The sequence below is a fragment of the Neoarius graeffei genome, chromosome 18 (genome assembly GCF_027579695.1).
Source record: "Neoarius graeffei isolate fNeoGra1 chromosome 18, fNeoGra1.pri, whole genome shotgun sequence".
Taxonomy (NCBI): domain Eukaryota; kingdom Metazoa; phylum Chordata; class Actinopteri; order Siluriformes; family Ariidae; genus Neoarius; species Neoarius graeffei.
The window spans coordinates 49,687,435-49,713,027 of record NC_083586.1 but is presented as its reverse complement, the minus strand read 5'-3'; the positions used below and the strand labels follow the sequence as shown (position 1 = coordinate 49,713,027).

At 42.9% G+C, this 25,593-nt stretch overlaps 1 protein-coding gene across 2 annotated transcripts in view; it reads right to left on the bottom strand.

Annotated features, from left to right (window-relative positions):
- The window catches only part of nt5c2b (5'-nucleotidase, cytosolic IIb), a 138,133-nt gene that overhangs the window by 24,423 nt on the left and 88,117 nt on the right, over positions 1-25,593 (bottom strand). For both annotated transcript variants that reach the window (XM_060898968.1, XM_060898969.1), the window contains exons 4-13: positions 24,352-24,469; positions 19,646-19,741; positions 17,143-17,234; positions 9,362-9,419; positions 8,674-8,767; positions 8,484-8,537; positions 8,292-8,375; positions 5,732-5,773; positions 3,752-3,859; positions 3,522-3,588 (exon numbers count right to left, since the gene is read on the bottom strand). In XM_060898968.1, coding sequence (XP_060754951.1) covers positions 3,522-3,588; positions 3,752-3,859; positions 5,732-5,773; positions 8,292-8,375; positions 8,484-8,537; positions 8,674-8,767; positions 9,362-9,419; positions 17,143-17,234; positions 19,646-19,741; positions 24,352-24,469 — 813 coding nt within the window. The remainder of the gene's footprint in view (positions 1-3,521; positions 3,589-3,751; positions 3,860-5,731; positions 5,774-8,291; positions 8,376-8,483; positions 8,538-8,673; positions 8,768-9,361; positions 9,420-17,142; positions 17,235-19,645; positions 19,742-24,351; positions 24,470-25,593) is intronic.

The window sequence follows — 25,593 nt, the reverse complement described above, 5'->3', positions numbered from 1 at the left end:
GTGGTGTAGTGGTTAGCGCTGTCGCCTCACAGCAAGAAGGTCCGGGTTCGAGCCCCGTGGCCGGCGAGGGCCTTTCTGTGTGGAGTTTGCATGTTCTCCCCGTGTCTGCGTGGGTTTCCTCCGGGTGCTCTGGTTTCCCCCACAGTCCAAAGACATGCAGGTTAGGTTAACTGGTGACTCTAAATTGAGCGTAGGTGTGAATGTGAGTGTGAATGGTTGTCTGTGTCTATGTGTCAGCCCTGTGATGACCTGGCGACTTGTCCAGGGTGTACCCCGCCTTTCGCCCGTAGTCAGCTGGGATAGGCTCCAGCTTGCCTGCCACCCTGTAGAAGGATAAAGCGGCTAGAGATAATGAGATGAGATGAGATGAGATGAGACATTCATATCCAAGATGACATTCACGTCACTGTATGAAAACTTCTGACTACAACTGTATGTGGCCAGGTCAGGAAGGATAAAGCTGGACACAGCAAAAATTATTTTTGTGGGTATTTTATTCCCCCACTGCATAAAAAAAAAAAAAGCAAAGCAGAGTTAACTTTATAATTCTGAAAGTTTAGCACAATTGAGTGTGAACAAAATCTTGTATTTTCCTCGAGTTCTGTACTTAACTTTCAGCCTCAAACCATGCAATAAACTAAACTAAACAAACTTGGCGATGTGGACTCTGGACTACAGGAGTGGCGATCTTGAAATAAAGAAAATAAAAATTTAAGCCACACAGCTCAAGCTGTTTTCCAGTAAAATGCAGTAACTCGCTGGTAAATATACAGAACATGTACGTGTTAATCATGCATCAAAAAAATGAGTAGCGTTCAAAGGAATTTGCTTTAACGCGTTATTATTGCGTTAACTTTGACAGCCCTAGTTTTATTCTTCATAAAACTACAGCAATTTGCCAATGTCTACAATTTTTATTAAATAAAGAATGACATAATAGTTTTTATCGATTTAATGTTTTTGAATGTTCATTCAAACAGAGCGGCAGCTACAATTATCGACACCTTAACGATCTTTTGGCCGCTGCAAAAATAGAAAAGGCTTTCAATACGTAAATCGTGCATGAATAATTACTCAAATTTCCGCTGGGAAAAAAAATGAGTTGATTCCCGATTACTTGGCGCATCAGATCACGTGACACCGTTCCACAATTATTGACACCTTTGTCCGCAGTTATCGACACCGCTCCACAATTAATCGACATCCAGATGATTATTTATTAAAAAAAATAATCAGTATGTGGTATTAAGTTAACAAAACTTAGTTTTTATTTAAAATGTGTTTGACAGACTTATATTTAGTACAAAATATCTTTTCTATAAATATACGGATGTTGGTGTTCACATAAATGAGGGAGTAATTCTAACGTTTGTAAACAAATGAACTGATCATGTTTAACCTGCGTCAGAAAATCTTTTTGTTCCACTTTCGAAGTATTTTCGTAGATCACATTTTGTTAATCATTCCTTGTTGTTTGCATTAATTTCTAGTTTTGTAGTTTAGCAATAAATGTCAGCAGGTGATTGAGATTGTAACCACATGACCATCCAGGTCAAAGGTCGCATCTCATTCCTTGAACCAAAACTATATTTTTACATCTAAAAATATAACATGTCTACTGATACTGTAATATGTGGTAGATATTTACAACAGGGCGACACGGTGGTGTAGCGGTTAGCGCTGTCGCCTCACAGCAAGAAGGTCCGGGTTCGAGCCCCGTGGCCGGCGAGGGCCTTTCTGTGTGGAGTTTGCATGTTCTCCCCGTGTCTGCGTGGGTTTCCTCTGGGTGCTCCGGTTTCCCCCACAGTCCAAAGACATGCAGGTTAGGTTAACTGGTGACTCTAAATTGAGCGTAGGTGTGAATGTGAGTGTGAATGGCTGTCTGTGTCTATGTGTCAGCCCTGTGATGACCTGGCGACTTGTCCAGGGTGTACCCCGCCTTTCGCCCCTAGTCAGCTGGGATAGGCTCCAGCTTGCCTGCGACCCTGTAGAACAGGATAAAGCGGCTAGAGATAATGAGATGAGATATTTACAACAAACTGCAAAAAAAAAATTCTGAATGGAATAGAAAAATCTGAATATTTCAAGCATGTAATTTTTTCATATGCTCGGAATTTAATTCTGGTCTAATTCTATTTATTGCAATCGGATTCCAAATACTCTATAAACATTCCATTCTGTTATGAATCAGAAAAAAAATATTATAAAATCACAGCACTTTTATTTATTTATTTATTTTTTAAGTACTTCATCGACTTCAACAAAGATCGATCTATAACGGTTGTAAACGTCACTTAATTCCACAGGGTGTCGATAATGGTGGACACCGGTGAAGGCTTTCCGTGCTGTTATTCTTTTTAATGTCATCAAAGCTATACGTTTTTTCCAGTTTTTACTGTTTGCACAATTGTGCGATTACTATGCTGTTGTACAAGTAATTTATCAGCGACGACGACAAAGGGCAAGGTGGCTACGGAGGATAGCGCTGATGAGCGCACATCATGTTGTGACAGTTCTGGCTCTTCACGCAATAGATGAATTTCTTTTTTGCGTCGCTAGTACCGCCACTTTTTGAAAGAATGTCCCTGATTTTAATGTAGGTCTGACGGAGTTTCTTCACTTTTAGCCGACATTGTTCTGGGGAGCGCGTGAACCCCTTCTCTTTCATTTTCTCACTGAATACAGCAAACACGTCGGCATTTTTGTGTGTTCTCTCCAAAAGCTCAGATATGTGCACATCTGCCCATATATCCACAAGGGTACGCGTTTCTTCCTCGGCCCACGTTTGCCCCCTACTCATTTTTTGTACTCTGTAGTCTAGCCTACCACTGGTCTGAATGACTGAACGACTGTTGTAAGGTTCCCTTGACAACCGAAACAGTGTTTGCACTTTGCGGTGGAGTGTCAAGACTCTGTTTCCCATAATGCTCGACAAACGACGGAAGCTCCCGAGGTACAAAAAAGCAAAACTGTCGGATTAGGTCCGGTCTGCTTTCACACCTCCAAAAGACCCGCACCAGGGTTCCTTTGGTCCGGACCGAGTCCGACCTTGCAGCTCGGTCTCGGTCCGCTTGTTTGGTCCGGACCAGAGTTCGGTGGTTTGTATTCAGACCAACCTAAAAGGTCCGGACCAAGGGAAATTTGGTTCGTTTGGTCCGGACCAAACAACGTAGGTGTGAATACGCCATAAGTAAAACACCCACACTAAGACCTTGATTGCTCCAGTTCAATACTTTATTCCTGGTAGTTTTCAGTTGATGGACTTTAACAACTGCCCTTTGACTTCTATAACGCATGTGCCACAAATAGAGATGGCATGTTACAGTAAACAGAGATTAGGCTGATTAGGTCCTTGGACACCTCACTGAAATCACGATCCGTTTATTAAACCCTGCTGACACAAGATCAGGTTTGCTGATCGCAGGCTAGAGGAGCTCGACGACTGGAGCTGAAAGCACCAGATATAGTGAGTATGTGGTAAACAGGGATGTGTAGCGTGTGTGTGTGCGTGCATTTATCACCTCCAGAGTAGACTATGCCATGCTGCAGAGGGCCAGTATATGTTCCAATCTTGAGCCTCCCGGTTGTCTACAACACAGCACATGCATCAGTTCTGATTAGTTCATTATTCTACACAGCGTTCATCTGTTTTTCGTACGGTGATGGTAAAATAAAAACACGCTGTGAGTCGTCTCTTTGACCAGCCGGTTTGTTCTGTACTCTTCAGCAAAACAAAATGCTCCTGACTCACCGTATCGACCTGTCTCAATACAGTTCCCTCGCCAAAGAACAGTGGCTTCCGTGCGTCCACCAGGATGAGATCGAAGTAAGACTGCCACGGGCGATGTGGAAGGCCTTGCTATAACAAAAAACACACCATAAATGCAGCACTGAATGTGTCGTGCTTTCAAATCAAGTTTTGTGCCAAATAAGGTTTTCCCGATAACGTTCTGACAACTTGACTGGAAGAAACCCTGGCCTATATTTCACTCAAATCATCTGTAAAGATCGTATACTGCAAGAAGCCAGTTTAACAAATAAGGTGGTAAAAACAGTCAGTCAGTCTCTCTGAAGATGTTTAAAACCTTGCTAGCTACAGTGGTGCTTGAAAGTTTGTGAACCGTTTAGAATTTTCTATATTTCTGCATAAATATGACCTAAAACATCATCAGATTTTCACACAAGTCCTAAAAGTAGATACTTAAACAAATGAGACAAAAATATTATACTTGGTCATTTATTTATTGAGGAAAATGATCCAATATTACATATCTGTGAGTGGCAAAAGTATGTGAACCTGTGCTTTCAGTATCTGGTGTGACCCCCTTGTGCAGCAATAACTGCAACTAAACGTTTGCGGTAACTGTTGATCAGTCCTGCACACCGGCTTGGAGGAATTTTAGCCCATTCCTCCATACAGAACAGCTTCAACTCTGGGATGTTGGTGGGTTTCCTCACATGAACTGCTCGCTTCAGGTCCTTCCACAACATTTCCATTGGATTAAGGTCAGGAGTTTGACTTGGCCATTCCAAAACATTCACTTTATTCTTCTTTAACCGTTCTTTGGTAGAATGACTTGTGTGCTTAGGGTCGTTGTCTTGCTGCATGACCCACCTTCTCTTGAGATTCAGTTCATGGACAGATGTCCTGACATTTTCCTTTAGAATTCGCTGGTATAATTCAGAATTCATTGTTCTGTCAATGATGGCAAGCTGTCCTGGCCCAGATGCAGCAAAACAGGCCCAAACCATGATACTACCACCACCATGTTTCACAGATGGGATAAGCTTCTTATGCTGGAATGCAGTGTTTTCCTTTCTCCACACATAACGCTTCTCATTTAAACCAAAAAGTTCTATTTTGGTCTCATCCGTCCACAAAACATTTTTCCAGTAGCCTTCTGGCTTGTCCACGTGATCTTTAGCAAACTGCAGACGAGCAGCAATGTTCTTTTTGGAGCGCAGTGGCTTTCTCCTTGCAACCCTGCCATGCACACCATTGTTGTTCAGGGTTCTCCTGATGGTGGACTCATGAACATTAGCCAGTGTGAGAGAGGCCTTCAGTTGCTTAGAAGTTACCCTGGGGTCCTTTGTGACCTCGCCGACTATTACACGCCTTGCTCTTGGAGTGATCTTTGTTGGTCAGCCACTCCTGGGGAGGGTAACAATGGTCTTGAATTTCCTCCATTTGTACACAATCTGTCTGACTGTGGATTGGTGGAGTCCAAACTCTTTAGAGATGGTTTTGTAACCTTTTCCAGCCTGATGAGCATCAACAACGCTTTTTCTGAGGTCCTCAGAAATCTCCTTTGTTCGTGCCATGATACACTTCCACAAACGTGTTGTGAAGATCAGACTTTGATAGATCCCTGTTCTTTAAATAAAACAGGGTGCCCACTCACACCTGATTGTCATCCCATTGATTGAAATCACCTGACTCTAATTTCACCTTCTAATTAACTGCTAATCCTAGAGGTTCACATACTTTTGCCACTCACAGATATGTAATATTGGATCATTTTCCTCAATAAATAAATGACCAAGTATAATATTTTTGTCTCATTTGTTTAACTGGGTTCTCTTTATCTACTTTTAGGACTTGTGTGAAAATCTGATGTTGTTTTCGGTCATATTTATGCAGAAATATAGAAAATTCTAAAGGGTTCACAAACTTTCAAGCACCACTGTAGTTCCACTTTTACAAAATACGGATGTGAAATAAAACACTTACCCTTGGGCCGTAAGGGAAATCAAACAGGTAGGTCATGATTTTCTGCAAATAATTACAAAAAAAAAAAAAAAAATTAGTTTCGTTACACCATCCTGTGTTCACACTAGGCAGTGACATGCCACTTGTGTCGCTTGGAGTTCGTTTCTAATGGGCGTGTATCGACTACAATTGTGGGCGTGCACTATCCAGAGGGTTTTTTTTTTTCGTTCCAATGAGAAATGGTAGGAGCTAAAGTTAAGTTCTCAAATCAACTATAATATACACACTCACCGACCACTTTATTCGGAACACCCATACATCCAGCAGCTGTTTTATGCGGTTCTCGAATCAGCCGATCCCTCGACAGCAGCACAATGTATAAATTCAAGAGCTTCAGTTAATGTTCACTTCAAACATCAGAATTTTTGGGAAAAATTGTGATCTCAAAGTGTGGCTTTCTTTCACTGTGGCATGGGTGTTGGTTTGAGCCAGATGGACTGGTTTGAGTATTTCAGAAACTGCTGATCTCCTGGGGTTTTCACACACAACAGTCTTGACAGTTTACACAAGAATGGTGCGAGAAAAAAAAAAAAACATCGAGTTGAGTGAGCGACAGTTCTGTGGGTGGAAAGAAACGCCTTGTTGATAAGAGAGGTCAGTGGTTCGAGCTTTTTTGCCAGGAAGGATATAGTAACTCAGAGCAACTCTTTACAACCGTGGTGAGCAGAAAAGCATCTCAGCATGCGACAGCAAACAGAAGACAACACTGGCTTCCACTCCTGCCAGCCAAGAACAGGGATCTTAGAACCAAGAACAAGTTCCTATTAAAGTGGCCAGAATCAGTGTGAAAATCGGTGATTTGATTTACAGCTTCGTTAGAAGACGAGCAAAGCAAGCTAACTGTACAAGCGCCATACAGTCACCAGAGGCGCCACCAGTTTCTCCTACTTCCTTCCAAACTTATTTCTTCTTTGCAACGTCTCTATACGTGTTTAAAGAAAGGTCATATGACAGGAAAAGATGAAATCTCAAATACTGTCGTGTTTTTTTTTTTTTTTTTTACATCAAGCAGTAAACAGAATTGAATAAATTAAAGTTGCGAGTGCGGAACTAAAGAAACATCGGCCCATACGCGCCCAAGGATTCACTGGAGTCGAAGTTGGTGCTCTACTGGATCACACCCGACTTACCGATTAATGCCTCGGTCACAACCGGCCGTACGTGCTCCTACGGCCGGTCTACGTGCAAAAACCGCAAGAAACGCACGGAGGGCGCGCGTGTGACGTGCTGATTTTTGAGCCGTAGACCGGCCGCAGAGCTTCTTTGTCATGTCAAACGAACTCTACGGGCGCTTACGTTTTTTCAAGTTGCAAGACAAACTCACAGCCAATGTGTGTCTTTCTCCACGAACAAAAAAAAAAAAAAAAGGCAGCGATTTGGGAAATACCAAAAATCGCACGGCCAAAAAATCGTACTTATTTCTTCTTTGCAACGTCTCTATACGTGTTTAAAGAAAGGTCATATATGACAGGAAAAGATGAAATCTCAAATACTGTCGTGTTTTTTTTTTTTGTTTTACGTCAAGCAGTAAATAGAATTGAATAAACTCAAGTTGCGAGTGGGGAACTAAAGAAACATCGGCTCATACGCGCCCAAGGACTCACTGGAGTCGCTGTTGGTGCTCTACTGGATCACACCCGACTTACCGATTAATGCCTCGGTCACAACTGGCTGTACGTGCTCCTACGGCCGGTCTCGTATCATCTCTATCCGCTTTATCCTGTTCTACAGGGTCGCAGGCAAGCTGGAGCCTATCCCAGCTGACTACGGGCGAAAGGCGGGGTACACCCTGGACAAGTCGCCAGGTCATCACAGGGCTGACACATAGACACAGACAACCATTCACACTCACATTCACACCTACGGTCAATTTAGAGTCACCAGTTAACCTAACCTGCATGTCTTTGGACTGTGGGGGAAACCGGAGCACCCGGAAGAAACCCACACGGACACAGGGAGAACATGCAAACTCCGCACAGAAAGGCCCTCGCCGGCCACGGGGCTCGAACCCGGACCTTCTCGCTGTGAGGCGACAGCGCTAACCACTACACCACCCCTACGTGCAAAAAACGCAAGAAGGGCGCGCGTGAAACGCACGGAGGGCGTGCGTGTGACGTGCTGATTTTCGAGCCGTAGACCGGCCGCAGAGGTTCTTTGTCGTGTCAAACGAACTCTACGGGCGCTTACGTTTTTTTCAGGTTGCAAGACAAACTTACAGCCAACGTGCGTCTTTCTCCACGAACAAAAAAACCGCAGCGATTTGGGAAATGCCAAAAATCGCACGGCCGAAAAATCGTACGTCCGGTTGTGACCTAGGCTTAAAATAGAACAGAATCTCAGTCCGAATGTCGCACGTTATGCTGCCGCTTTGTCACTGAAATTGCGACTCTGTGACGTGAACGTGCATAGAAAACGAGCAGTCGCCTGTCGTCTAGGAAAACCTGACATGCGTTCGTTCTTTCCCATGTTTATGTAGGTGTGCAAGTGTGTTAAGACAGCTGTGCGCTATCTGTAAACTCACATCTGTGTATTTGTAGTCACTGTTGGTGGCCAGGAACACTTTGCCAACTTCGGTCATGCGGCTGAGCAGCAGAGGCAGCTTGGACTTTAGAGAAGATTGACAGAGAGAAAGAAAGAACTCACTTCAAACAACACCGCATGGAACCGAAACCACGCAGGAAGAGCATGGAAGCAGGAAGCAGTGCACACTTACATCTTTTACCACGTATTTCTCCAGATTCTCTACTGTTTTTTCCTTCAGAGTTCCCTACGGACAAAAGGACCCTGTTTCAGATAATATTAGAATACTCGAATGTGCCTTCAGGCATCCTGTCATCCTAAAAAGGTCAAAACTTCAGCGTGCAATATATTACGCTCTGTTCCGACCTCGAATCTCCTGCTACCTGAAAGTGGACCCAGTCGACGGCGTCCCGCACGTCCTGGAACATGCTCTTGAAGGACATGAAGAGGTCTCCATCTTTGAAGCCTGTCTCACAGCTAGAGGGTTCAAAAAGGGACAAAAGGCTAAGGCTCTGCGGCCAGGTAGTCAAAACACATAGACAGTCAGACATGGTTTAAATGGGACAGTCTTCCCTTGTTTGAGGTCGTTCCGAGCCAAACAGGAAAGCCCTCTCCCCCTAAAAGGACCAACAATTGTTTCAGAGGACATGCATCCATACCAGAACAAATCACACACTCAATTACGTCTGTATAGGCTTAAGGCTATACACCGGAGTGTTTAGATTACATGTATCGTTACTTCAGTCATGAATCAAATCAATTAATTACTATCCGTGTACTTTGTGTTCAGAAAAATGATTCTTTTCTCTGTAAGATACATGCTACCTGATTCGTCAGTATAGAGGACATTTTCCCTGATGCCATGCCTGTACACAGTTCCGTGTGCTACAACTGTGTCTACGCTAAATAAAGCGTGCACCGATTTTCGTCACACTATGCTTTGCTCATCAGCCTCGCGTGTGCACTGATGAGCCTCTCCCAGTGTGTGCGAGAGAGTTAGGACCTCAATCAGTATGTGGATGCAGTGTCCAAGGTGAGCGTGTGACGAGTCACTGCTGGTGAAATTCTCACCTCGAGTACCGGTCACAGTTTGAGAAGAAGTCAACGAGGCATGCACAGAGGTAGGTTTCTGTATGCAGAAAAAAAGAGAAAAAAAAAAAAAAACACTGTAAACAACTTGCATGCCTTTTGTACTGACTTGGCAAACCTGTTACTGAAAAAGTCAGTATAAAGCACTGTCAAAGTGAAAGTAGTCAAGTTTTCATGCGCACCAGGGCTTTATTAAACTAGGTCACTCGGTGCCAGACGTTACTGGGGCCCAAAAAAACCTAACTTCTTGTCTTACTGTGTTTTTGCACCTGTTATTATGAATCAGAGTGAAACCGGTTTTATTTCTGGTTCGCTTCGTCTCGTTTGTTTTCATGCTGGCAATTAAACAGACCAAGAGTTGACGGGTGTGTACTGCTAAAACCACACTCGTAAATCTCTTAGTCACGGGTCAGAATTATGGAGACGCATCAAACATCATGGAAGTCTACCAAGCACGGAGAATACAGAGCCGGTGCTCAAAGCAAGTGAAAAAAAAATAATACAAGATCGACTGTGAGCTACTGCTCTCTTACGTATCCCCCCCTCCCCACTCGCGCTTATATCAGAATGCTAGCAATGGAAGGAATAGGACACTTATTATGAATGTTGACTTTAACAAATAATGAACCCTGAAACGAGTAAATAAAGAGCCGTGTTCTCCCCAGGGATTTCAAACAGCATCCTGGTAAACTGTCATTTTGAAACAGCATTCTGCTTCTTGAAACAGAGTCAAAATCCACGCTATATGTTTCGTAAATACATTCAGTTGGTAAACAGGAAGTCGATGTGCGACAGACCTGAAAACGGTACACACGGTATAGAACCCCAAGCTGAAGCTCGCTACCAAATATCAAGCAGTTGTGATTTGTAGTTGCTGAGAAAAGTGTTACAAAATTTTTCTAAATCCATGCTATATGTTTCATAAACGGCAGCACGGTGGTGTAGTGGTTAGCGCTGTCACCTCACAGCAAGAAGGTCCGGGTTCGAGCCCCGTGGCCGGCGAGGGCCTTTCTGTGTGGAGTTTGCATGTTCTCCCCGTGTCCGCGTGGGTTTCCTCCGGGTGCTCCGGTTTCCCCCACAGTCCAAAGACATGCAGGTTAGGTTAACTGGTGACTCTAAATTGACCGTAGGTGTGAATGTGAGTGTGAATGGTTGTCTGTGTCTATGTGTCAGCCCTGTGATGACCTGGCGACTTGTCCAGGGTGTACCCCGCCTTTCGCCCGTAGTCAGCTGGGATAGGCTCCAGCTTGCCTGCGACCCTGTAGAACAGGATAAAGCGGCTAGAGATAATGAGATGAGATGTTTCGTAAATACATTCAGTCGGTAAACAGGAAGTCGATGTGCGACAGACCTGAAAACGGTACACACGGTATCGAACCCCAAGCTGAAGCTCGGTACCAAATATCAAGCAGTTGTGATTTGCAGTTGCTGAGAAAAGTGTTACGAAAATTTTCTAAATCCATGCTATATTTTTCCTAAGTACATTAAACCGGTAAATAGGAAGTCGATGTGCGACAGACCTGAAAACGGTACACACGGTATCGAACCCCAAGCTAAAGCTCGGTACCAAATATCAAGCAGTTGTGATTTGTAGTTGCTGAGAAAAATGTTACGAAAATTTTCTAAATCCATGCCATATGTTTCGTAAATACATTCAGTCAATAAACAGGAAATCGATGTGCGACAGACCTGAAAACGGTACACACTGTATCGAACCCCAAGCTGAAGCTCGGTACCAAATATCAAGCAGTTGTGATTTGTAGTTGCTGAGAAAAATATTACGAAAATTTTCCAAATCCATGCTCTATGTTTCGTAAATACATTCAGTCGATAAACAGGAAGTCGATGTGCGACAGACCTGAAAACGGTATAGAACCCCAAGCTGAAGTTTGGTACCAAGCGGCTATGATTTGTGGTTGTTGAGAAAAAGGGTGTTACGGACGGACAGAGGTAAACCAGTATCCCCCCCCCCCTTTGGAACAGGGGTATCATAAATATAAAACTAGTTTAAAACAATTTGTTTCTTGTATCCAGTATATTTTTTTTTGGTCACTGAATCATACGTCTACTATACCAGAACTCTTCTTTGGCTCAGTTTACCAGCTCACTTTGAAAAGAAACACTGATGCAAACTGAAACTCATCACCAAAACCACCTTCTCAGCTACATGATATGAACTGACTGCGTACTGGAAAAGTGGTGTGCAGTAGAAACCCAGGCCTCCCACTAAAGGCTCTTGCTTAAAGTCGTTGCATGGGAGGGAGGAGAAAACGGCATGGTGGGTGCAGACATTTACAGGATGTTAACTCAGAAAAAGGTGCAGTTTCAGACATGGTATTTCACCTGAACGTCAGTTTATTCTCCGTAGCATGACTGATTAACTTCCTGGAATTGGTTTGTTTCAGAGCTGACTCACTTTCTGAAGAGCGAGCTGTTATTCTGAGCTACACCTCAGTACGACTGCTGTATTCTCATCTGTCCAAACAAACCACGCCGGTGCGGTGAAAGCACCAGGATTCAACTTGAATCAACTATGGTTGAAACCAGAAGTTTATGGAATCAATTTTGTGCCAAAATGTTCATACAATACTTTTGAAATATCAAATGAAAACGACAAATCAAAATACAAAAAAAAAACAAAAAGTCAAATTTTCTAGACTGGCAAACAAATTATTTGTGTAATCGTGCAAAATATCAGTCTATTACTCTTCAGAAACCTTTTATTTTTGTTCCGCGTCTTTCTCAGTTTTGTTTGACGTAATTTATTTTGGTTGCGATTCCAGCTTTCTCGTTTGCGCTCCCTGACTTTTTGCTTGCAGTTTTGGCACAAACTTCACGTGTGGGCGGGCTGTCCAGGAATGCATTCCCATTGGCTAACGTGTGTTTGACTGACAGCTACGCTCAGCCATTCCCTACTCGGATTCTGGCGGACTGTTTGACGAGTGGCCGATCCATTGACGGTAAACAAGGATGGAGTGGACTTCAGTGGCGACTATGATGTTGAATTTAATTAATTCAATATCATAGTCGCCACTGAAGTCCACTCCATCCTTGTTTACCGTCAATGGATCGGCCACTCGTCAAACAGTCCGCCAGAATCCGAGTAAGGAATGGCTGAGCGTAGCTGTCAGTCAAACACAAGTTAGCCAATGGGAATGCATTCCTGGACAGCCCGCCCACACGTGAAGTTTGTGCCAAAACTGCAAGCAAAAAGTCAGGGAGCGCAAACGAGAAAGCTGGAATCGCAACCAAAATAAATTACGTCAAACAAAACTGAGAAAGACGCGGAACAAAAATAAAAGGTTTCTGAAGAGTAATAGACTGATTTTGCACGATTACACGAATAATTTGTTTGCCAGTCTAGAAAATTTGACTTTTTGTTCTTTTTTTGTATTTTGATTTGTCGTTTTCGTTTGATATTTCAAAAGTATTGTATGAACATTTTGGCACAAAATTGATTCCATAGAAGTTTACATACAGTTTAGAAAAAAGACAAACTTTTTTTTTTCTCCATATATGACAGTAAAATTGAGGAAACTTTTCCTGTTTTAGGTCAGTTAGGATCTCCTTTTTTTTTTTTTAATTTGTAAAATGTCAGAATAATCAGAGATTTTTTGTTCGAGAATTTTTATTTACTTTAATCAAAGTCAGAAGTTTACATACACAAAGTTAACGGTGACTTTAAACAGCTTGGCGCATTCCACATGATGCTTTGGCATGAGAAGCTTCTGATAGGCTGATTGACATCATTTGAGTTAATGATGGAGGCACAGCTGTGGGTGTATTTTAAGGCACACCTTCAAAACACAAGGGCCTCTTTGCATGACATCATGGGGAAATCAAAAGAAATCAACCATAGGGGTGTTCACACGGCAACTTTTACTCCGGTGTAGCACCAGGGCTGCCCCGGTAGAGCGTTCACACAGTACCAAGTTATACCGGTGTAGCCCCTGAAAGCTGCTTAAACCGGTGCAAATCTAACCCTGTTCGGGAGGTGGTTTAAGAAATTTACTCCGGCGTAAATGCTAGTTTGCGGGACAGCACCGATATAAAATGGGACGTCTGAACGCTACAGGGTCTCGCTACACGCTACGTGTGAGGAGAGTTGATTACATACGGGCATTGTATAATTTGCATCCTGGTATTTTGCGCTTCCAAAATGGCGAATATCAACAACAACAGAACTGCGTGTCTTCCAGTGTTGCCAGATTGGGCGGTTTTAAGTGCATTTTGGCGGATTTGAACATATTTTGGGCTGGAAAACGTCAGCAGTATCTGGCAACACTGGTGTCTTCATCCACGTTGTTTTCCCGGCGCTTGGTGATGCCATGACAACCGGGGAAAAGGAAGTACCTTTTCACGCATGTGCATATTTCATTTCCGCATTATTACTATCGTATAGCACGGTCGCAAAAACTGCCGTGTGAACGCAAGTGGGGCTGCACCAGTGCTAACGCGCTTCTCTCTAGTAAGCAGGTTTGTGACGTGTGAACGCTCCACAAAATTTACACCGGTGTAAGACATATCGCAACAAAATACATCGGTGCAGCATCGATGCAAATATGTGCCGTGTGAACACCCCTCAAGACATTGTGGATCTTCACAAGTCTGGTTCATCCTTGGGTATAATTTCCAGATGCCTGAAGGGCCCACGTTCATCTGTTCAAACAAGATCAACTGGGAGCTACTGCTCACTTATGTAACCCCTCCCCCCGCTCTCGCTTATACCAGAATGCAAGCAATCGAAGGAATAAGATACTTATTATGAACGTTGACTTCAACAAATAATGAACCCTGAAACAAGTACAATAGTACAATGCAATATTGGATCATTTTCCTCAATAAATAAATGACCGAGTATAATATTTTTGTCTCATTTGTTTAACTGGATTCTCTTTATCTACTTTTAGGACTTGCGTGAAAATCTGATGTTGTTTTAGGTCATATATATGCAGAAATATAGAAAATCCTAAAGGGTTCACAAACTTTCAAGCACCGCTGTAAGTAAAGAGCCATGTTCTCCCCAGGGATTTCAAACAGCATCCTGGTAAACCGTCATTTTGAAATAGCAGTTTGCTTCTTGAAATAGCGTCAAAATCCACCCTAGATGTTTCGTAAAGACATTCAGCCGGTAAACAGGAAGTCGATGTGGGACAGACCTGAAAACGGTACACACGGTATAGAACCCCAAGCTGAAGCTCGGTACCAAGTCCCAAGTGGCTATGATTTGTGGTTGCTGAGAAAAAGGGTGTTTCAGACGGACGGAGATACAGACAGAGGTAAACCAGTATACCCCCCAATAATACGCAAGTATAAACACCATGGGAGCGCACAGCCATCATAACGCTCAAGATGGACACAGCCAGGAACAGCAAGGAGATTATGGCTAGAGGATCTGAGAGAGCAGGATGGAGTATAAGGGGTCAGAAGATCACAGGTGTAAGAAGGAGCAAGGTTATGGAGAGCTTTGAAGGCGAGTAGTATGATTTTATCTTTAATTCTGGACAGAACAGGTAGCCAGTGAGAAAGAATGGGGCTGATATAAGCAGATGGCTTGGCATCAGCCAAAAAGTTAAAGCTTGGGCGTGGATGGGTCTTCCAAATAGGCAATGACCCCAAGGATACCGCTAAATTAGTTGCAAAAGTGGCTTAAGGACAACAAAGTGAAGGTATTGGAGTGGCCATCACAAAGCCTTGACCTCAATCCTTTATACAGAACATTTCTGGGGGGCACTGAAAAGGCGTGTGCGAGCAAGAAGGCCTACAAATCTGACTCGACTCCACCAGTTCTGTCAGGAGGAACGGGCCAAAATTCCAGCGAGATATTGTGCGAAACTTGTGGAAGGCTGCCCAAAACGCTCGATCCAAGTTAAACAGTTCAAATGCGATTCAACTAAATACTAACCAAGTGGGGCGGCACGGTGGTGTAGTGGTTAGCGCTGTCGCCTCACAGCAAGAAGGTCCGGGTTCGAAACCCGTGGCCGGCGAGGGCCTTTCTGTGCGGAGTTTGCATGTTCTCCCCGTGTCCGCATGGGTTTCCTCCGGGTGCTCCGGTTTCCCCCACAGTCCAAAGACATGCAGGTTAGGTTAACTGGTGACTCTAAATTGAGCGTAGGTGTGAATGTGAGTGTGAATGGTTGTCTGTGTCTACGTGTCAGCCCTGTGATGACCTGGCGACTTGTCCAGGGTGTACCCCGCCTTTCGCCCGTAGTCAGCTGGGATAGGCTCCAGCTTGCCTGCGACCCTGTAGGACAGGATAAAGCAGCTACAGATAATGAGATGGAGATGAGACTACCCAAGTGGATGCAAACTTCTGACTTTGATGAAAGTAATTAAAAATTCTCAAAAAAAAAAAAAATTCTCTCTGACATCCATCCATCCATCCATCCATCCATAGCTGCTTATCCTGTCCTACAGGGTCACAGGCAAGCTGGAACCTATCCCAACTGACTATAGGTGAGAGGCAGGGTACACCCTGGACAAGTCTAAGAAAAGAAGAAACCTTTGTCACATGCACACTTCAAGCACAGTGAAATTCATCCTCTGGATTTAACCCATCTGAAGTGGTAAACACACACCCAGAGCAGTGGGCAGCCACACTACAGCGCCCGGGGAGCAGTCAGGGGTTCGGTACCTTGCTCAAGGGCACTTCAGCCCAAGGCCGCCCCACGTTAACCTAACCGCACGTCTTTGGACTGTGGGGGAAACCAGAGGAAACCTACGCAGACACGGGGAGAACGTGCAAACTCCACACAGAAAGGCCCTCGCCAGCTGCTGGGTTCAAACCCAGAACCTTCTTGCTGCAAGGCGACCATGCTAACCACTACTAGTCTGGCTAATGCGACTTCAAAGCTCTGCGAGCATTTGGTCTGGCAAAGATATTAAGCCCAACCGTTTCCCAAAGTGCGTGGTTGACCCGCCTCCCTGAAATGCCTCAGTTTGCTACTGGTCGAAGCCAGAAAAGGCTGTGACGAAGCTTAAACCAATCACATCACTCTTTCCTCTGACGTATGTGACGCGACGGGGCTAACTGGTAGATTAAACTCTTACCGAAGCCGGTCGGGAGCAAGGCGAAAACGTCCTTCCTTTCAATAAATCCCTCCAGGGCTGCTCTTTGCTCCGTTTTCAATGAGAACTTGCTCCATGTTCGTAATGTTTCTAGTGAATGAAGCGCTTCCGGCATAGATTCTGTAAACAATCTATGGCTTCCGGTCGCAGTTCTACTACGTCACTGCCTTGAACACGCCTCTACCCAGGGCCGTTGGAGAGGCTCAAAGTTGATTGGCTCCTGATTTTTCGGGAGCTGGAGATAGCTTGCCTGGCCAGACTAAGCTCGCAACAGGCCCTCGTGTTGCGTCACGCTTAGGATGGGCGGGCCCAGGCTAAACCACTACACCACCGTGCCGCCCTCTTCGCCAGGTCATCACAGGGCTGACACACCGACACATTCTCTGACATTTTACAAATTAAAAAAAAAAAAATGGGGATCCTGACTGACCTAAAACAGGAAAAGTTTCCTCATGGAGGAAAAAAAAAAAGCTTCTGTCTCTTTTTCTAAACTGTATGTAAACTTCTGGCTGCAACTGTATGTGAAAGCACCCTAGACACGTGTTCGTTCCAGTCAGTTAGTGAGACTTGAAATGCGTCAATATATAAAAAAAAAAAAGCTGAAAAAACAGGTCTGTTAAATAGAAAGCAAATAAACGCCTGAACCTAAGTAGGCCCTCGCTAATCTTGACAGACGGCAGTGATTAAGCACCCACCTGGCAGATTGAAGAGAGTGTTAAGGATGTAGAAGCGTTCGGTGTCATCACGCTGGATAAATTTGTTGGGATAGAGCTCTCGGATGTCAGGCCTAGTATAAAGTAAAGGAATATGATGGAAACTTTTTTTTTTAAATGTGGTTAATAATAGCACAGCCTGCCCATACTACAGCAAATAACAGACGTTTCAGTTAGTTAGTCTATCACTAGACAGCGTTTTTCATGACAGCTTATGATAATACTCATGGATGCAAACGGCGTGCCTTTTGGCGGATGCCGCCTTTTTCACAGCTGTCTGGGGGACTTGTGTGAATCGTGCAGATCTGATGAGGTTTTTTTTTTTTGCGCGCGTTGGAGTGTCTGATTATGATTTCATCAGAGTAAATTCTGTATTAAAATGACTAAATAAGCAAATGCCGTTACAGTCCATGAAACATAGGAAGTATAAGTATGAGAAGAAAACAGTAAATCGGAAAGCTGCGCACGTAAAGCCAATTGGCTGCGCGCCATTATCTGCTGCTGGCTGCACTTCACTGCACGCACAAGGATTTCCATCAGTCCAACGCAAGTTACGTAATTGGCTTTACGTGCGCAGCTTTCTGATTTAGGCCAAAAAAAAAAAAAAAAAAGTGCGTTTCCGATAACCCGAATGATCGAGAATTTCCGCATCGAAATTGCCGACCGTAAAGTTTTTATTACAAATTTCCAGGGTTTTTTCTAGAAAAATTTAGTATGAGGGCGCTCACCATGGTGAGGGAGTGAAGCGGGGGGGAGATGGTGCCGGTTGTCCCCCCCGCCGTGCAAAGCCTTTGAAAAATGCTCCAATGGGACATTCTGAGGCTATCTGAGAGGGAAATTGTAACAAATTGTCTGTCAACATTGAAAAAGAAAGAAGTAATCTTCTTCTGCCCCGGACAGTCTTTGGCTTTCTTCCGCTTTGTGCCGCGGGATGACATCTTTAAATGCCCAAGTGTCAACAAAAACAACTCGCGAACTACTTCTGTCAAAAGCTCCCGCGCCGGTGGGTGAAAGGTCATTCAGTCTCGAGAAATCTCGCTCTACAAGTCAGCTGACCTTGTATGTAACCCATGTCAAATCTCGCGAGAGCAGCCGCGACAAGTAAACAACTAAACAACATGGCGCCTCAGTCTGGAAAACGCCAATTCGGATTGTTTCTGCACCGTCTGGCGGTGTATCTACTATGATTGGAATATTTTTGGAGTAATTATAACGTATTTGATGATCAGACACAATGTCACGTAGTGCTGCTGGGATGTTTTCACGGAGTCGGTAAGGGGGCGCACGCCGAGAGCAAGAGGGCGCAGCGCCCCTGTTCCCCCGTTTAGACGAAAGCCTGAATTTCCCTCGATATTTTAGTGTAAGCGACGTTAGTTTGTCATAATTTTTTGTTTCAACGCATTTAAGTTGTGAAAGAAACGATAAAAAGTAAAATGATTCGCCACTTCTATCAGCCCTCCTGCATAAACATGGAAGTGCACTTGTATACTGAAGGAGGAAGGGAAAACTGAGCCGAGCCGCCATTTTGAATCCTCATTCAAGGCTGTAATGCAAATTGCTTCCTCTTCAGTATACAAGTGCACTTCCATGGCAGGAAAAACTACGTTTTGCTGCCTATGTAGTCCCCTATTTATACAAATAGGAGTCATTCAGGATTCAGCCATGTTTTTGCTCGGTGTTTTTGCTCGACCCAAGTTCTACAGTAGGCTAGGCCGTCTGCTTTTAATGGAAGTAGCCTAGCCTAGGACGTTATTTTCACGTTATTTCTTGATAAGGTGTTTTCACGTTATTACATGAAAATATCATGAAATAACGTGATAATTTCGTATCATGAAATTACGTGATGTTATTACATGATAAATATATTGTAAAAACGTGATAACTTTGTTAACAATATCTTTTCACGGAATTACTTGATTCTAAGCCAATTTTTTTTTTTTGAGTGTGGCAGCAATACGCTTCCGTAGATCATAACTCGAACTCTTGCGATATTTTTTTTTTTATTCGTTTAAAGATTTAAAACACTTATTTTATTATGATGTGTGGTATAAAGGATTCTGTGCCAAAATACTATTTTGTAAGATGTTTGTGTTAATTTTTTCGAACAAAATAAAAAAAATAAAGAAAAAATAATAATTTTTTTCCTACCTACCGACCTTATTTTAGTATTTCATGTTACCTGAAACACACTTTTTTTTTTTTGGGCCTTACTGTTTTCTTCTCATACTTATACTTCCTATGTTTCATGGACTGTAACGGCATTTGCTTATTGAGTAATTTTAATACAGAATTTACTTTGATGAAATTATAATCAGACACTCCAACGCCACGCCCCCCCCCCCAAAAAAAAACCTCATCGGATCTGCACGATTCACACAAGTCCCCCAGACGGCCGTGAAAAAGGCGGCATCCGCCAAAAGGCGCGCCGTTTGCATCCATGAATACAAACTACTGAGGTTTTTAACCAGAGACATAAACATCTTACCCACGCAGGAAGTTAAAGCCATGGACACACACCAGGATGTTTCCATAGGCATCCACCTTCAGCAGGTTACCGTACAACGTGTCAAACACCAGACCTCTGGAGGAAACAGGACAACATGATGCTTTCAGTTAAGCCCATTAATGAGTTACGTCGTCTATTGACACGTTTATCAGAATGTATATTTTGCTAACAGAGGTGGACGGTAATGAAGTACATTTACTTGAGTACTGTACTGAAGTACACTTTGAGTATCTGTACTTTACTTGAGTATTATTATTGGCAACTTATGACTTTAACTTCACTCCATTTGAAAGACAAATATCGTACTTTTCACTCCACTACATTTCTGTCAAGGTCCTCGTTACTATGAAGCAGCTTTGTAGTCCGGGAGCCATGGGGTCGGACCCGGAATTTTTGGTTAAAGTTTTTTTTTTTTGCTTTATCTTATAGATTTGAGGTAGCTCTTCAAGATTTAAGAGGGTGCCCGGTGATATCCCTTGGGCAATTTAATATATTAACCCTTTAATGCCCTATATGCCCAAATAATGGAAGAAAATACAAAAAAAATAATATCAGTGTAAATACTGATATTAAATGCACCAAGTTGGCTGTATCTGATAGGTATTCACATTTTTCTCTATATTTGTCATTCAAATACATCAAATGTGGATTAATTAACCCTTTCATAACTTTTCCAAATTAGCGATTTTTATACAAGTATTACATAAACTCTACAGTTAATACAAAATAATGATCAATATCTATGTAAGAACTATACAGCATGCAAAAGAACTATATACAGCATGCACACACACACACACACACACTAATGACCAATAACTATGTAAAAGAACTATATACAGCATGCATACACTCACACCAATGATCCACTATGTAAAAGAACTACAGCATGCAATAGAACTATATACAGCATGCATACACTCACACCAATGATCCACTATGTAAATGAACTATATACAGCATGTATACACTCACACCAGTGATCCACTATGTAAAAGAACTACAGCATGCAATAGAACTATATACAGCATGCATACACTCACACCAGTGATCCACTATGTAAAAGAACTACTGTATATACAGCATGCAATAGAAATATATACAGCATGCATATACATTCACACCAGTGATCCACTATGTAAAAGAACTATATACAGCATGCAATAGAACTATATACAGCATGCATATACACTCACACCAGTGATCCACTATGTAAAACTACAGTATGCAATATATCAAGCATGCAAAATGGCATATACAGCATGCGCACACACACACAAGAATAGCAAAAGATACTGATTTTCAATTAACCAAATTGGCTGTACAGTATTCACGCTTTACTGTCAGTCAAATTAGTCAAACGTGTAATTGACCCTTTAATAAATTTGCAAAATTAACAATTTTGATACAAGAACTACAGTACATAAAGCATGTACGTGCATGCATGCATGCACACGCACACACATGCACACACACTAATGAGCAATAATTATGTAAAATAATTACATACAGTATGCAAACACACACACAAAACACAAAAACTATTTAAGGAAAGAACTAAGAGTTCAGATGAAAAAAAAAAACCCTCTAAACCCTTTGCCATTGCTTAGTGTCTGTAAAAATATGCTTATGTACTGGATGCCAGCTAGTACAGAGGAGAATGTTAAGTAAACCTTACTCCCCAACGTTTTAAAAGTCGTGCTAGTCAGTGGAAGAGCAGTGTGGTTTGGAGTGGGGGTGAATCGGGGACAATGCCCTGAATTTTACTAGGGAACCAGGAACATTACTATTTCAACAGTCAATATCGTAAAAATAAGCAATCTATTAGCTTAATGTATTAGCTTAAGGAAACCTTACTGCCCAACGTTTTAAAAGTCGTGCTAGTCAGTGGACTGGCTAGTGCACATGACTCTCAGTCCACAAGCAGTGTGGTTTGGAGTGGGGGTGAGGGTAAGGTTAACAGACTTTTGAGATGATAATTGGGGACAATGCCCTGAATTTTACTAGGGAACCAGGGACATTACTATTTCAACAGTCAATATCGTAAAAATAAGCAATCTATTAGCTTAATGTATTAGCTTAAGGAAACCTTACTGCCCAACGTTTTAAAAGTCGTGCTAGTCAGTGGACTGGCTAGTGCACATGACTCTCAGTCCACAAGCAGTGTGGTTTGGAGTGGGGGTGAGGGTAAAGTTAACAGACTTTTGAGATGATAATCGGGGACAATGCCCTGAATTTTACTAGGGAACCAGGGACATTACTATTTCAACAGTCAATATCGTTAAAATAAGCAATCTATTAGCTTAATGTATTAGCTTAAAAAAAATCAGTGACTAGCATTTACTAGGTGAGAGTTGGGTGTGCTAGCCAGTGTTGTGAAACTATGGGTCTAGTTCACTGGTGAGCAGTGAGTACATGTCACTGCTCTTTCATGATTACAGTCAAATAGTTTCTCTGCTTAGCTTATGCGTGCTGTGATCTTTTGGGGGCAGTGTGATTGACAGAGTTAGCAAGATAGCTACACAAGTTGGCTTGAATTAGCTAATTGTGTCCCTCATATGCCCCTGCAGAAGTAAACACAAGGATGACAATGGAGTGTATGCCTAATAATTTAAGGCTCGCATTAACAACCAAAGTAATAGAGTAATAAAGGGCTTTTTGGTATAAGCCCCGCCCCCAATTGCATGGCCACACCCCCAACCATGGCTGGAACCCCACCCCCAGGCCTTAAACTCATCCTATTATGTTAACAAACACAAAAATAAGTATGATATATAGACTTTGGTGAACATAAAGTGAAGAATGTCAAAATGTCAGAATTTAGGCTATGACTGCAGCACATCCAACAATAAAGGGCCAATATCCGGAATTGCCCAAGGGATATCACCGGGCACCCTCTCTTATCTTAATGAGTAGACCTTGGACAACAACAAACAGCAAAAAAAAAAAAACTTTAACCGACGAAGCCAGGTTCAGCCAAATTTGGGCCTTTGGCTCCCGGACTATTGAAAGTGGATGTTTTTCTTCTTTTTTTTCTAAAACGTGATGGTTTTTTCGCAGGTGACACTGAGACAGCCGATCAGTAATCACTAGGGTCATGTCACGTCCATAGACTATAAAATCAAGATCAGTGATTTCTCAGCAGCGTTATTTAACATGATCAGTTGACGGCAGAATGGAAGGAGGCGGTTCTTCTAAGGCAGACCTGGGCATTTTATGGCCCGCGGGCCGCATCCGGCCCTTTGGTTCATTCTGACCGGCCCGCGTAAGGTTAATTAGAAATTACAGAATAAACGTATTTTCTAATTTTACCTCATGCATGGACTGAATGTGCATTGCTTTTATTTTGAAGTTGTGTTCAACAAAAACGCAATGCGCGCGACATGAACATGACATGAAATCCCACGAAACCTAATCCCGCGATAACTACTTCCGTAATTTGTCCAGACCAACCACAAACTGGTCTAGTACAGGCGTACTAACACCTTCTGCGCGCTTCGGCAGCGCATTGATATCTGAGCTCCGTATCAATGCGCTGCCGAAGCGCGCAGAAGGTGTTAGTACGCCTGTCATTATAGTGCGGACTTTCCATAGCATAGAAAATCGCTACGTTTCAATTTGTGTAACTGAACTTTTTCATATCACTGGTCATATAAACCTATGTAAACAGGAAAAACGCGGAAGAGTTTGGTCGCATCTAACTACAGCCCCAAAAAATACCGTTGGCCATACTGAGCCTAGCTACATTGCTAACAGGAGTGACAGCGCGTCTGACTGCGTCTGACTGACTGGGAGGTCGCGCAAAGCTCGGAGAGGTACGGAGCAGCTCGTCTCAATTCAGATAAGAGCATATTTCATTATGGAAGTACGGTGGACTGTTCCTTTAACGTTAAACCACCATGATGCACAGGCAGATTCATATGTGCATGAATACATACAATTACTCGTGTGTACACACACATGTGAGACCTGTGAGATGGACAGTATTGTACTAGTCAGTCACAACAAATTGTTGGAATTTTTTGTTTTTGATGTCAGATGATGGTCTTGAATTTTTTGTCGTCTTGTTTAAAGCAGTGCTGCCGTTGGGCAGTTATTAAGCTGGAGGTGTGGACCTGGGTTTTAAGCAGGTTGGATTGTCCCTTTTATTTCCTGAGCAAGCTGCATTTACAGCTATTCACTGTCTTCCTGATTAACATACACATACATGTGTGTGTGCACGCACTGCCAGAGCCGGGTCAGAACCCTACCATGCTGCTTTGTGGGTGGGAGGAGCGTTACAATTCAGTTCAGTTTCATTTTGTATCATTCTACCAGGTGTTTATTCTACAAGTTCTACAAGTTAGTCAGTAAATCCAGTCGGTTGCTTCAGAGGCATGAGGTATTATAAGCGTTGTGGCAATAATACAACGATGCGTTGACAGAAAATGTACTTTTAATACTTAAGTATTTTTAAAAGCAAGTACTTCAGTACTTTAACTTAAGTAAAAATTTGACTGGACAACTTTCACTTGTATCGGAGTAACATTTGACTAGTGGGATCTGTACTTTGACTTAAGTAATGAACTTGGGTACCATGTCCGCCTCTGTTTGCTAATTACTACCACCGTTTGAGTTCCTGGTATAACGCATTTCTCTCAGGGATAAAACATTGATACTTTAGTAAAACATCTAGAGGTGCGTACCTGGTGGGGAAGGATGGATCGTACACAAAGCTGAGCAGTTCCTGCGGGTAGCCGATAGAAACCAGTCGCTCAACAGTCAGGTCAAAACCCAAGGATTCATATTCTGGAGATTTATACACTGAAACAGAGCAAAAATATATCAGGGTTTCCCATACATAGACCATTGTGTTGCGCAGCGCCACACAATAGATTCCTATTGCCACACAATCAGACTCGCGATTTTGAAAAAAAAAAAAAATTCCGTTGCGTATCGTTCCGTTCATTCATAGTGCTCTTTCTTCTCGTTCACGCACGCGCACACACCCACCCACCCACACAGAGAGAGAGAGACGGAGGGGCGTGTCCACAGGCCTGCCATTGCACATATACCCGGACTGCAAGTAGGCCTGTTAGGCTAATTAAAAATAACGCAGCCTTCCCGATTCGCCTTCCGACCCCTTATTTTAAAATATAGCCTACGTCGTGCTCGTGATGAGCTTTATCATAGCCTTCTTGGCTTACAGGAAACGGACATCCCTGAGTCAGGCTATAAACCAATTTTGATGCAGACAGTAGCAGCTTGACGCGAGGAACCGGCCTTATTGCATTATCCCGTTTATCCCGCTTCAGCAACGACTTCCCTTACGATAGGGCACTGGAGTTTTTTTCAGGAAGCCACGCAGAATTAAATGTTCTGATAGGGCATGCAGGCTTTGCACCAATTAGGGTAATGCTTTTTCATTATTGTTAGTTGCCTTGGTGTTACCTTAAGTGGTTTCTTACATCTAATTATGATATTTTATTATTATCTTGTTACATTATACTATTTATTTCATTTTAGTATTGTTTGAGGTAAGTGTTGAGTTCAATATTTAAAATAAAAACCTCCAGCTTGTTTTTTGCAATTTATTCCTTGAATGTCAACTAAAGAATGATTGAAAGATCGCCACCAAAAAGGCAAAAAACTAAGGTAAAAACCAGAGATGCACCGATTGACCAGCTGCCGATCGGAATCGGCCTATTTTCACGTGATCGGCCATGACCGGCGACCGGCCGGTCAAAATTAAAATATGCCGATTTTCTGCCGATCAAAACTTGTGTATCACATAGAGATGAAAGTGGAAATACTCGTAATTCCCAACTAAAAAGACTGCAGCTACACTGGCAGCCTGAACATGCTTTCTAGTGCGATTGTGTTGCGCTTGCGCAGAACAGTGTCAGTCCTGCGTGCTTAACGAGCTCCGGCGCGCGCACCAAAAAAAA